Raw genomic sequence first — 14,032 nt, 5'->3', positions numbered from 1 at the left:
AGCGAGTGCGCGAACGAGAAAGGAGGAGGGCGCTTCAGGCGAAAGCGCTGCAGACGCCATTATCCCCTGTTTCTCTGCTGCTGCAACCTCGACGTCTTGCCTACGTCCCGCTTTTTTGCGGCCTATAGGTAATTGGGACTTTCGGCGGTAGGGTATTATAGATTCAGGCAGGGGTTTGGCCTCCCTTAAATGTTGCGTTGACTTCTCCCAAGCCCGGCTTTTCTCGGGCCCTTAGCGGCCTCACAACCTTAAGGGAGGCGCCGGCGCGAGGCGTGGCGTCGCCTCCTTCGGCGCTTTGATTGACGCGGCCTTGGGCCAATCGCTTTGCCCTCGCGCCACCGCCGAAGCCTGGACAACCAATTGGGCTCGGCGGCGGGGTAGGAGAGCGCGGGGAGGCGGGGGAAGGCGGCGGCGGCCTGCGCTCGTTCTCTGTCTAGCTGTGACCGGCTGAGGCGCGGCGGCACGGGGACGACGGCCTCGCGCGGTGAGGAGCGGGGCTGGGCTAACGGCGCGTGGGGGCGAGGATCGGAGACCAAGTGTGCCGCTTGAGGGAGGCGTTTGGGGGCCGCTTGGTGGTTGGCCGAGTCCCGAAAGGGAACGTTGCCCGCTTTCCCCTCCCCCCACCTCCGCCATTTCCCTGAGCGTGTGTATCCGCAGTCCGCGTCGTGGTGCTAGAGGCTTCGGGGGAATTGCCAGGCAAGCCCTGTAGGATGATCGGTAGTTTTGCACGCTTCAGAACGGGGCGCCTTGTGTAGGAAGAAGCGGCCGGCGGGCGGGACCCAGGGCGGTGGAGAATGCCGCCGCTCTCTTTGTGTGGGTCCCCCGCATTTAGGCCCTCACGGCCCCGGGCTCGGAGCTGGAGCAGGGTAGATGGAACGGTCGGGGCTGCCTCCGTTGCTTTGTCTCTCCCGCGGTGGGGGGAGGGTGCGGGGGATGAGATCTCGGGACCGCGTGGTGGGTGGGGGAGGGGGGTCCGCGCTCGGCTCCGCCTAGTAGCACGTAGTCGCCATTACGCGGGCCGCCATTTCCTGTCGGGTCCGGGTGAGGAGCGGCGCGGCGCTTCTAGTCTCGCCTTCGGCTTTTTCAACTCCGGTTACTCGGCTGTTGCGGATCCCTGGTATCGTGTGGGGGTTGGGGGCAGGTTTACGTTCGGGTAGTCGCGCCCCTAATTAGCGATTTTCGCGGTCTGAAGAACGCGGACTAAAGGAACTGAACGATGAGCCGCGGCAACGTTTTTCTTACAAAGTTGACTCTGCTGTCTTTTGACTGTTTTTATTTAAATTCTCCGGCATAGTCTGGTATTATTTGAGGGATGGGCTGTAAGGATAGCTTTCAGTTAGTCGTTAAAAGAGAAGCTTACCGTCGAACGTTATGAAAGAATAGGCAGAAAGCGTGTATTCTTGAGCTTTAGGCTGTCTAGCAGAAGCCACTTGCCTATTTCTGCTAGTCTTGTGAGGGCTGGTGAAAGGTTCTTTGCAGTCCTATCACGCATTAAAGGAATAATTGTTAGGGTACAGAGACTTTTAACGTAACTTCAGTTATTTCTATAGGGCCAGTATTAGCGATCTGGGTCTCAATTAGCTGTATACGAGTAATCGAACAGTGCTAGTGGTTTGGACTGCTCCCGAATAAGGTTTTTTAAGATTTAATTTTCCAGTAGATTGACCCGATTGTTGGGTATAGCTTGAATTTGCCGTGTTTGTAAACTTTAGGGATTTCAGAGAATGGCATTTCAAGTCACCAATGGGAAGAAGCCCAGGAGCAACTTAAAATTCCAATATAATCAATTTTGTGTGTTTATAAATTTATATCTTTCGGTATAAAATTGATACTCCTGAGTTTATATATGTGTTTCACAGACCCGTGGTCATTTTTGTACTTACTGTATAAAATGTTTAGTTGCCGTGGTGGGACTCAGTCCAATGGCTAAAATTTGGTAGTTTTCCTTTTTTAAAAAAAAAAAATAAGAGTCCTTTGGGTACTTTTTTTCCTAAGGCTTATACTCACTTGATTGTAAGACTCTAAAGTTTTAGAAAGAGCTCTTCAGTTTATTTGTGTTCAAATCACTGTTCATTAGTGTTTAGTAATAAGCAACCAAAAAGCAAAACTGATTTATGTTGGTTTTTATAGGCTACTGCAGCACTAGGGTGTCAGTTGGTCCCGCCCAGAACACTTCAGTTCTGCTCTGCAAGGATATATAATACCTGGTACGTTCTAGAAGCAGAGTCATTTCTTTGCCTTTTTTATTTAGCAAGACCCAAAGCCTACTTTCCAGTAAACCAAATGTACTAGCCTCTTTATTTTTCAACAGATTGGTGTGTCCATTTAATACAAGAAGATGGAAACTGAACAACCAGAGGAAACCTTCCCCAACACTGAAACCAACGGTGAATTTGGTGAGAAGACATTTTTAGCAATTTTTGTTTTCTATTCTGTTAGTTTCATTATTTAGAACTGTTTAGTGTGACATCCATGTCAGTTTTTTTCTTGACTTTTATTTCTGAACTAAATAGAACTGTGTTTTGTGTTGTTGACCGAAAAATTAAGATAAAGACAGTAAAAAATATTTTTCTTTGCTTTTTACAATTTTTAATCTTTTCGAAGTATTTTGTCCCATTCATTGCTTTGTGTTTAGAGTTTTCTTGGAAGGGACCGTGCTTTGATTCATAATTAAAAGTTAGAATCTGAGCGGCTTTGGCCTTTTCAGTTAGTAACAAATGTCCAAGCAGAATGGAGTTGCTTTCTCTGTCCTGTGGGTTAAAACTAAAATGTAATTGAATTAAAGAGCTTTTTATCGTAACTGGTGCTTTCTTTGAAATTTGAACTGTTAATTTCTAGGTAAACGCCCTGCAGAAGATATGGAAGAGGAACAAGCTTTTAAAAGATCTAGAAACACTGATGAGATGGTTGAATTACGCATTCTGCTTCAGAGCAAGGTATAAATTTTACTCTTGAAAATCTTAAAGAAGTTCTTACTAAAATAGAAATTAAAAATAAGTTCTGGCTTGGCCCACTGGAAAGCATTTTAAGCCTTACAGATTAAGGAGTATAAAAGATGTGTGTGGCTCTTTCTAAACAGATTTGTGAACCAGGTTATTTGGATGACAATTAAAATGAAAGCCCTTAATATTTAGTGAGAGCATTACAAGTAAAAGTAGGAGAAAGGGCATAGGTGATGATAAAAGGATTAATGGATTAAAGATTATACCTTGATTGCATTGTGGGGAAAATATCCTAGTTGGCAGCTGACTTGATGGGTATTATCACAATGTGAAGGTATTTATATTTACCTAGTTCTTCAGAATATCTATACTAGATAGATAAATATCTAGTGTATTTATCTGTTTCTTCAGAAGGATACCATAAAGTTAATCAGTGCATAATTTTCATGCTTGATGTATTTTTGGCATGCTTAATATTGCAAACCTGTCTAGGTGTTTAGTTCCCAAAACTCAGACTCTTGATTTTCCTTATTTATTTTTTTTTCCTTTTATTTTAACTTGATTTTGCTACCCAAATAGATTTTCACCTCTATAACAATAAAAGGGAGGTTAGCTTTTTGCTTGGGGGGGGTTGTAGTTTTAAAACATAGGGAGACCTGTTGGTAGAAGGGAAAGTAAGTTTCTTCTCTTCATATTTTCTTTAGAATGCTGGGGCAGTGATTGGAAAAGGAGGCAAGAATATTAAGGCTCTCCGTACAGACGTAAGTATTAAAGAGTTTAAACTACACAAGCAGCTTCAGTTATGTGTTTGTAGAAATTTAAAGATTTGCATCATAGAAATCATTTAATAGTCTAGATACAAAGCCATTTGTAATAATTGAATACATAGTTGATTTCAAGGTTTGTCATTCCTGATCTAACAAAGCCCAGATTGAGTTTGGGGAGGAGGGATCTGTATTAAACCTCTTCACTTTCTGATAACTTGACACCAAGTTATTCACTTCAAGATAACATTTTAATTAGAAATAACGACAGTGTAAAAGCCCTTAATTGCACTAGTTACCGTGTGTGAATCAATTACAGTATTACAAAAACCATTGCAGGTGGCTGATTAAACTCAAATTTTTATTTCCTCTTTTTAATCGTCCATCTGTTTAACAGCTTGCACATGGAGCACAAAGATTAATGTTGAGGTTGCATGATTTAAATACGGGTAAAGAAGAGTAGACGCTTAATAATTGGGAAACCATTTGTCAATGCCAATGATTTGTTTGAGTCTTCATATTTTATAGTGGGTTGACTCTTGTGATTAGACACATTAAATGTTGGTATCACCAGAAGTGAGCATATTTATAGGACTTGGCTACACCAAAATTCCTAAATTTTTTTCTCCTAGTGTACACACTCTTTTAATGTTTTCTTTGCTAAAGTTGAGGCAAATAATAACTTTGTGTTGAATACTTATTTGATAGTATTTCATTTCTCTCTTGGTCGCAGATCTTTGTATGTTCCTCCTGTAAACTGAACTTGAAAATTTGTTTTAAATTTTACAAACTTGCCTGCTAGGATCTAGGAATGCGTTTTTAACCTCCAGGAAACCAAACTGGTCTTTTAAGAGTTAGGGTTTTTGGTGGTGTGGGAATTTTTGTTTTGTCTTTTATAAACCTCTCTCCTCTTAATCCAGATGTTCTATATAGTTATCTGGGTTATTAATTTCCCCATTTCCTCAAGAATTTTAGTAAACTGAGTCATGACAGGTTTTGTGTCTACCCTCATGAGCCAGCCTGCTACTGAAACATCGTTTGTTTAAAAAAAAAAAAAACAGAGCTAGTACCATCATTTAAGGTCCTTAAATGTTAAGCCACAGTCAGATTTAGAGAAGTCCATTATTGTGTTAGTCTTCAGAACAACTTAAGCTTGTTTCATTAATTGAGAGTATGAGTATAGTTTGTATTAAATTAAAATTTATTGCTTTTCCCCCTTTTCCCTCTCCTTGTTTTTTTGGCCATATATCTCCGTTGCCCATGTACTGGATCGACTTACCCCTGCGTTGCCCACCATGACGTTGGCCCATCCGCCCCTGAACGCCCATGTGAAAACCCTGGTTGGCTATGCCCAAAAATGTGCTCGTTGCCAAACGGGTACCATACTTGACAACTTCTGATTGAATGCCCATGCCCAATGCCAACATCCACGAACGCCAATGACCAATGCAGTACAATGCCAGTGTTTCAGTCCCAGACAGCAGTGGCCCCGAGCGGTATGTCCCAACAGTTTATGCCTCACTGCCTGATTAGAAAGAGAGAAATGTATTTTATTACCTGCCTTTTATATAATTAAATAGTATCCCCTTTAGACGGTGTATTGTTTTTCAAGTTTCTGTCTTATTTTCCCCATTAAGTCTTTTTGTCACTGAACTTTTACCGTGAGTTGCCCACCCAAACGATCCACTAATTTTATTTCGATGGAAGGAGCACAGCTTCAAGTGTTGCATATTTGCTGCATTGTAAATCAAATTGTTACCAAAATAGTCTCTCGCTCTGTCTTTGTGGCCCACCTTGCTTCCCAACATTGCCTGTTCATAATTTTTTCTGATGAAATGCTAACTCTGGTTCACTTTCCTTCACTTCTCATTTGTGTTGTCTTTGTTTTGTCTTGCATTTGTATTTGTTTTCTTGCAGAGCCCATTAGTGATCTAATTTCTAACTGGTCCATAACCTTACTCCAGATATAATGTTCACCACTTGCATATTCCCCCACTTTTGCCTAAGAGAAGGTGTGCCAGTTGTACCAATGTAACAGCGAGGGTATCCTCAATTAACTTAGTGGTGGCGGGGAACATAAATATTCAACTCTGCTTCAGTTCTGGTCAATTTATTGCCCACTTAATCTGAGCCCTTCCAAGAGCCCATTCTCTCTGTCTCTCTGCAAGTCTCCTAATATTGTTATCATGTCTGTATTGGGCATAAAACAAAATGCATGTGAAAAATCTATAAATAGGCTACTTTAAATGGGGAGATTAAATAATTGTATGTTACTTCTCTGTAAAAGTTTGTATGACTACTGGTGATGAACACAAAACTCATTTTTTCTTTTCCACCTTTTTTGTACTATCTGGTATTTGTGATGTTTGACAGCATATTGAGTATCAGTGCTGACATTGAAACAATTGGAGAAATTCTGAAGAAAATCATCCCTACCTTGGAAGAGGTAGGCTCTTTTTTTTTTTTTTTTTAACATATTTGGCAATTGAGGGGGGAATGTTTAAAATGTATTATTGGGCTTAAAAAGGGAGGTGGAGAGAGTGGCTGTGACAGTTTGTAGCAGCAACATGTAATCTGCTACATAACTGTACATGGTTACTACTCCATGTGTGCATTTTAAAGTGTAACCTGGAAGGAAAAAGTAGTCTGGCCACTCCAGAGTATATATGAGCTACCTGTGGTCATGCACATGGGTTTAGCATGTATTTAATGGGCCCTAGTCCTAGAAGAGGTGGTTTTTCAGGTAGACTATTGATTGTGGGGACTGTGTTGGAAAGGACTGTGTTTGATTTAGTTCAAGGACTTTAATTGTACGTATTCACGTATTTACTGGGCATATAGAAAAAATTTACTTTTTGATTCTTAAGACTAGATAAGCAATTTCTCATTTAATGGTATAGATATGAAATATGTTGTAGTAGCTTTACCAATATATGCGACAATAGCCTGATCACACTAGACACTTAACCTATTACTCTTATTTTTCTACTTTCAGGGCCTGCAGTTGCCATCACCCACTGCAACCAGCCAGCTCCCGCTCGAATCTGATGCTGTGGAATGCTTAAATGTATGTCATAGTGCCATTGAACCCCACTGAAGTATGGAGCCTGGCCCATAGGATCAATTTTATTTTTAACATAGTGTACTTTTCCCGTCTCTATAGAAAAAGGCTTAAAAAACATGAGAAGTGAATGGTCTTACAACTCACTGTTGACCCTGCTCCATGCTGCAGTGGGAATTAACTACATTTGCAAAGTGCTTTGCAGTCATTTTTATTATGGTGTTATTTGAATGTTAATAATTTGTGGTAACAGCGACATGCTAAATGGCTGCAGTGTGGGTATGGTGTTGCAGGACCTGAAAATAAAATAGTTTTTTAAGGTGGTGCAGAATGTCCTTTTTGGGCCTGGCTATTGAGGATAATAAGCACATAACTGGTAAAGTTATTGAAATATAAATTCAGGTTGCTCACTGCAACAGTATATTGTCATGCTTATAGCAGATAAGTGTGTATTGGGGATTCCTTGATTTGGGACTAAAATTTTATAACTCTCCCTCTGCAGTACCAACACTATAAAGGAAGCGACTTTGACTGCGAGTTGAGACTGTTGATTCATCAGAGTCTGGCAGGAGGAATTATTGGGGTCAAAGGTGCTAAAATCAAAGAACTTCGAGAGGTAAAGGCATTGCTTTTGTTCTCTTCTACTGTATTACTAGAGAATAGTTTTTCATGCAGAGTTGGATCAGTGGACTTCTCTCCTTCTCCCACTTGACCTCCCTCACTAAGATTCCTTATTATCTCTTTGCTCATGTAGTTTGCTTTTTAAATACAACAACAGCCTGGACATGCTAGAATGAGTTCTTTTACCAAATTTTTTATACACTAGCAAAGTCCTAGAATTATTAACAGGGTTTTTATATGGGGTGGGGGAGGAGGTTGTTGCTGAATGTGAATGTAAATTTATCTGAACCTATGATTTTTTTTTTTTGGTGTATTTCTTGTATTTTTAAATGTCTTTTGATTAATACTTCTCTTTATTATAAACTTACTACAGAACACACAGACAACAATCAAGCTTTTCCAGGAATGTTGTCCTCATTCCACTGACAGAGTCGTTCTTATTGGAGGAAAACCTGATAGGGTTGTAGAGTGCATCAAGATCATCCTTGATCTTATTTCGGAGGTACTTTATTTACACTTAATTCTGTGAAACAGATTTTTATTCTAAAGTAGCATCATAATGTTTAGGCAATTGGTTTTTGTCTTCTGCTTTCAGTTTTTTGTTTTTAATTTAAAAGTTCTTTGAGGTGGTAGTTATTTGAATATTGGTGAGAATTTTAATAACCTTTGATCCTTCGAATAAATTTTTTATGTATGGTACTACATTGTACAACTTCCCAACTGATGTGCTTAAGTATGAGTTAAGGCTTACCCAAGATACTGATCCCTTCAGCCCTTGAGATGGTGTTTTTTTGTTGTTGTTTTTTTTTTTTAATAGACCCCATTGTGAACTGTGTGAACAGTGTTTTAGTGGTCTCTTCCTTGAGATCCAAGGGTAAAAGCAGGCTGCTGGTTCTTCCCCCACAAATAGTAAAATTTTGTTTCAGACTTGCCAAAAATACTGCTTTTTTTTTTTTTTAATGCTTGCTTTCTTACTATTAACCTTTTGTCTACATTGCTTTCCATGTCACAAGTATCTAAGGAGAAATAAGGGACTTATTGAAATGTTTGGCTTATTAACATTTAGTATAAAATAAGGCTCTTTTTCTTGTTTTTTAATGTTGCTACATTTTTGTTTCAGTCTCCCATCAAAGGACGTGCACAGCCTTATGATCCCAATTTTTACGATGAAACCTACGATTATGGCGGTTTTACAATGATGTTTGATGACCGCCGTGGACGTCCTGTGGGATTTCCCATGCGGGGGAGAGGCGGTTTTGACAGAATGCCTCCTGGTCGGGGTGGGCGTCCTATGCCTCCATCTAGAAGAGATTATGACGACATGAGCCCTCGTCGAGGACCTCCTCCACCGCCTCCTGGACGAGGTGGCCGTGGTGGTAGCAGAGCTCGGAATCTTCCTCTTCCTCCACCCCCACCACCTAGAGGAGGGTAAGTTTCTTATTATATCAACACATTGTTAACCTACAACCGGCAGCATTTTATGGGTATTTATTTGTTGTATGTGACATGTAAACAAACTGAGATTACAACAAGTACTATGCTTGCAGAGATCTAATGGCTTATGACAGAAGAGGAAGACCTGGAGACCGCTATGATGGCATGGTAAGAATTCTTCTTCATCAGTGTATATGTGAGGGCCTATAAGGAGTTTTAAAGTCAGATAGTTGACAATCTGTTGAAGGTGATTGTTAATTGAAAAGCTTGCTTTACAAATTGACTTGTTAGATAACTAGTTAGTTAAATTATTGTCCATTGTTTGCCGAAATTTTATGACTTTATTGAGCCACTTTTGTTAGCCTACAATATATGATTGGTGCCAATATTAAATATTTGAAGTGAAATAGAAATTAATCTTATAAAATGGTTGGAATACAGTCCAGGTTATGTTAATAAATTCTTTCTCTGACAGGTTGGTTTCAGTGCTGATGAAACTTGGGACTCTGCAATAGATACATGGAGCCCATCAGAATGGCAAATGGCTTATGAACCACAGGTTGAGTATCATGGGTGTTTGCATTCATATCATTAAGAACTTAAAATGTTTGCCTCCTTGCCAGTAAGTGTTTTTCCCTTCTTGTGTGTGTATTTGTGCTATGTACCTGAAGTGTTTTCTTCCCCAAGGATTGTCTTATAAAACTTAGGGAGAATATGGGAGGACTCTAGTTTCCTGAACTGAGACTTTAGGAATATTAAAATACGTGAAGGGTAGTTTTGAAGGCAAAGTTAATTTTTTATTTTTTCTTTCCATTTTTAGGGTGGCTCCGGATATGGTAAGTTTTTTTCTTTGTGAAATCAAAACATTATTTCATGCTTTCTAAATGAACTTAATGCTCATTATTTAAATCAGATTATTCCTATGCAGGGGGTCGTGGCTCATATGGTGATCTTGGTGGACCTATTATTACTACACAAGTAACTATTCCCAAAGATGTAAGTATTCTTTGAATTCTTAATTCTTAAAATGTTACAAGAAATATTTAATGAGTTATTTTCTTTAGTTTTCTGGCTTTCAATAAAAGGTCTTAACAAAACCACTGTATTTTAGGATTAAAATTTGTGTATTATGGACTTCAGGGAGATGTCTTTCTCCGGTTTGAGTCTTAATACTGTTTAAAAGCTGAGGGTTTTGAAGTCTTTGATTTGTTTATTAAAGGGAATGTTAATGTGTGCTGTGTAAATACATCATAATTCAAACCTTGAATGGTTAGAGGGGCTTAAGTAATCTTCGAATAATCTGTGCAAAGTTAATGCTCTTGATATTTATTGAAAACATAGGTAATGTGGTTGCTTTGAAAATATATTATAAATACTGGTTTTTAAAATCTTTTCAGTTGGCTGGATCTATTATTGGCAAAGGTGGTCAGCGGATTAAACAAATCCGTCATGAGTCAGGAGCTTCGATCAAAATTGATGAACCTTTAGAAGGGTCGGAAGATCGGATCATTACCATTACAGGAACACAGGACCAGATACAGAATGCACAGTATTTGCTGCAGAACAGGTCAGTTTGAGTTTAGCTTTATGTTAGCCTATACATACTAAAACTTTAAACAGCCTTCTTCTCAATTGATTTTTCTTTTAGAAGCCATGGTGTCTCAACCTTTTGGGGACCTAACTTCTAAACATTCTAATAGCTTTGCTTTAATTTTCTTCTGCTTTCTTACTAAAAACGAAGACATTCAATACTAATCTTGCTGGAAGAAGCCTTAACCAAGCAAACTTCTCATTTCTCTGGTGAAAACTGCTGCCAAAACCACTTGTTATAAATTATACAGAGCCTGTAGAAAATGTAGAAGATTCAGTGGATGTTGGTCTAGTTCTGTGTGGAAGACTAGTGATTTTGTTGTTTTTAGATAACTAAATCGACAACAAATCACAGTCTGCCATATGGCACAGGCCATGCCTCTACAGGACAAATGATTGGTGCTGTAAAATGCAGCATTTCACACCTTACTGGCATTTCTTTGTCTTTTCTACCAAATATTAACAGCTTTTAATTTCATTTTCCTAATTCTGCTCTACTAATGTCTGATTTACTATTAATCATTTTTCTTGAATTTTACATTGCTCTAATTTTGTAATTGCTAATGTTTTAATTCTTATTTCTAATTGTAATGGACATGTTTATCATTTTAATTTAGCATTGAAATTGTCTTAATGTTGATTAAGATGTTACGAACAAAAATTCTAATTCGTACTTTTTTTTCTTTTCTTTTATAGTGTGAAGCAGTATGCAGATGTTGAAGGATTCTAATGCAAGATATTTTTTCTTTTTTATAGTGTGAAGCAGTATTCTGGAAAGTTTTTCTAAGACTAGTGAAGAACTGAAGGAGTCCTGCATCTTTTTTTTTTTATCTGCTTCTGTTTAAAAAGCCAACATTCCTCTGCTTCATAGGTGTTCTGCATTTGAGGTGTAGTGAAATCTTTGCTGTTCACCAGATGTAATGTTTTAGTTCCTTACAAACAGGGTGGGGGGGGGAAGGGCGTGCAAAAACTAACATTGAAATTTTGAAACAGCAGCAGAGTGAGTGAATTTTAATTTTTGTTCATTGTTGGTGGTTTAAAGGAAAAAAAATTCCCCCCATGTAATTATTGTGAACACTTTGCTTTGTGGTCACTGTAACATTTTGGGGGGTGGGACAGGGAGGAAAAGTAACAATAATAGTCCATATGTCCCTGGCATCTATTCAGAGCAGTGTGCAGAATGTAATGCTCTTTTGTAAGAAACGTTTTATGATTTTTAAAATAAATTTAGTGAACCTATTTTTGGTGGTCATTTTTTTTTAAGACAGTCATTTTTTCAAATGACTGGATTCCCAACCCACCCCAAACTAAACACTAAGTTTGATTTTCAGCTCCTCTGTTGGATATAAATAAATAAATGCATCTCTTGGACATAGGCATATAATATCTTGGCAAATTCCATTCTGGTGATTTCTTGATTTGAAAGTCCATTGCTTGGGGGAAAATTCTGTCATACACATTCATGCTTAAAATAAGCTGGGGATTTTTTGTTTTTGCAAATGCTTGCCCCTACTCTGCAACAGTTTTTCTATGTTAGTAATTGTGAAGGAGAACCAAGGTGGGGAGCAATACTACAAATTCAGTAATGGTTTAAGTGTATGCCAGAAGCCTAATGGCAACAAGTTTTATTAATCAGAATAATACTCGGTTATGGAAGTGACTGATGCTAAATAAATTCTTATTATTTTTTATTAGATAATTTCTCACCTATAGACAAACTGTCAGCCTGCTAGTGTCTATTAGTTAAACTTTGTAAAATATATATATATTCTTGTTTTTCCGTTGTATGCAAACTGAAGGAAAAAGATGTACCATTTCTCTGTTGTATGTTGGATTATGTAGGAAATGTTTGTGAACAATTCAAAAAAACGATGAAAAAAGTTCCTGTGGATGTTTTGTGTAGTATCTTGGCATTTGTATTGATAGTTAAAAGTTCACTTCCAAATAAATAAAACTCCCATAATGCTAGATTTGATGTGTGCCCAATTTGAACAAGGGTTGATTGACTACCTGTAAAATTTGTTCAAACGTTCCTCTTGTAAGGAAATACAGTAATCTTAAATTATGTTTTTTATGTGTGAAGTGTGTTTCTAGCATTTATAAATGAAGTCTGGTAGGGGTGGTAAATATAAAATCCCAGTCTGTTATGCACTTAATTTGTTAAAGGGGGAGATGAGGGTAATGAGCTGAGTCATTATCCAGTCCTACAGTCTGTATTCACACTGCTTGTGAGAAATTTTGTATTTCTTAGGTTTTTATCTTTAAAAAGATCTAGTTTGATGTTTGAAAATACCGACATAGTGTTAACTCCCTTACTATGGTTCCTGGATCATAAATTTCCAAAATTTCTACCTATTAACCTCCAGCTGTCTAGGAAGCATGAAAACAGTTCAAGTCTTTGGGGAATATTCCATTTTTTTTCAGTTTAGGGAAAGACTTGTATATAATAAAGTAGGGAGTGTTTCTGGGGTATACATAAGTAGTACATGCATGCAAGCATCATTTAAAGGCAGAATTTTATTCCCTTTTAGTTTGGAGACAAATTGAGAGTTCCCTTAATAAAAGAAATTGGGGCACCTGAGTGGCTCGCTCAGTTGAGTATCCGACTTTGGCTCAGGTCATGAGCTTGTGGTTTGTGGGTTCAAGCCCTGTATCAGGCTTCGTGCTGACAGCTCAGAGCCTGAAGCCTGTTTCAGATTCTGTGTCTTGGTCTTTCTCTGAAAAATAAACGTTAAAACAGTTTTTTAATAGAAAAATGTGTCACAACATTTAAAACTACTGAATGCTACGTGTGTAGTTTCCCAAAAGGAGAAATTAGGCTGTAGTGCCACGGGTGTTATTTAAGCATCCCTCTTGGGTATTTTATATATGATTGGGAGTTGTTCAGTATGACCCATTTCTGTTGAAATGAGCCTTTGCTCTACAGAATGCTACTGTGCTGGTCAAATTGTTACTCTTACTGGAGGAAGACATCCCTGGAGAGCATTGGCTTTCAGAGTACTAATTGGTCATTCAAAAATTACCTCTGGATTATTAGTGGGAAAGAGTTTATTTTTGACTTTTACAAACAATTCTGACCTTAAACCCATAAACCTACAAAAAAATGCATTGGAGAATATTTGGCATTGAAAAGTTAAATGTACCACTTGGAAAGGGGGAGAGGTCTTTTGTGTTGCCGCTGTTTGTAAATGGTGTTTGAATATGGGCCAGAAATTAGGTTAAAAACTTCTCGGAAGTGAAAATGAAGCTTAAAATTCACTAAATGGAACGTTGAACCAATTTTATAAGAAATAACTAGTGCATATGCTGATTTATTGAAGCTTTAAAAATTTAAACTGAAGAGGTTTCTAAAATGTTTTCAGTTTAACATTCTGAAGTTACTACCATAATGCCAACATGTTGGAAATCATGTTGCACCAAAGTTTTTTCAGAAATAAAGGTTTTAAAACCTTTCCCCGCCATTCAAATTTTGCCTTTAAAATGAGACTATATTGTAAAATACGTCAATTTTGTTAAATGATCTGGTAGCCGATATTACTGGAATGCAGAGACTGAAGAGGAAAATGAACTGGTGTCTTCTGTTAGTACTCAAAATGGAATTACTGTTCAACAAACAAATG

The 14,032-nt window shown here is 38.3% G+C and overlaps 1 protein-coding gene across 8 annotated transcripts; it reads left to right on the top strand.

The window, feature by feature from the left end:
• The first annotated feature begins 11 nt into the window (after positions 1–11).
• On the top strand, positions 12–12,477 carry HNRNPK (heterogeneous nuclear ribonucleoprotein K). Of its 8 annotated transcripts, none has more exons than XM_077749566.1 (17): positions 12–128; positions 2,131–2,207; positions 2,312–2,396; positions 2,839–2,936; positions 3,647–3,703; positions 5,159–5,202; positions 6,080–6,152; positions 6,702–6,773; positions 7,270–7,383; positions 7,762–7,890; positions 8,509–8,816; positions 8,936–8,990; positions 9,298–9,381; positions 9,643–9,658; positions 9,736–9,818; positions 10,220–10,389; positions 11,109–12,477. In XM_077749566.1, the coding sequence occupies exons 3-17, from the start codon at positions 2,339–2,341 to the stop codon at positions 11,140–11,142; spliced, it is 1,395 nt and encodes a 464-aa protein (XP_077605692.1). In that variant the 5' UTR covers positions 12–128; positions 2,131–2,207; positions 2,312–2,338; the 3' UTR covers positions 11,143–12,477. The 8 variants fall into 8 exon arrangements, with proteins under 8 accessions (XP_077605692.1, XP_077605694.1, XP_077605697.1 ...); XM_077749571.1 differs by lacking the exon at positions 12–128 and adding an exon at positions 381–484 and having other exon boundaries at positions 11,169–12,477; XM_077749565.1 differs by lacking the exon at positions 12–128 and adding an exon at positions 381–484.
• Positions 12,478–14,032: the final 1,555 nt, after the last annotated feature.

This window comes from Crocuta crocuta, unplaced genomic scaffold, assembly GCF_008692635.1.
Source record: "Crocuta crocuta isolate KB4526 unplaced genomic scaffold, BGI_CrCroc_1.0 scaffold99, whole genome shotgun sequence".
NCBI classification, from domain to species: domain Eukaryota; kingdom Metazoa; phylum Chordata; class Mammalia; order Carnivora; family Hyaenidae; genus Crocuta; species Crocuta crocuta.
This window is presented reverse-complemented; position numbering and strand designations above follow the sequence as displayed.

Coding starts and splice junctions, on each gene's coding strand:
- HNRNPK (XM_077749568.1), top strand. CDS start 2,339: ATGGAAACTGAACAACCAGAGGAAACCTTCCCCAACACTGAAACCAAC. Junction 7,384..7,761: donor AAATCAAAGAACTTCGAGAG/GTAAAGGCATTG, acceptor AACTTACTACAG/AACACACAGACAACAATCAA. Junction 10,390..11,108: donor CAGTATTTGCTGCAGAACAG/GTCAGTTTGAGT, acceptor TTTCTTTTATAG/TGTGAAGCAGTATGCAGATG.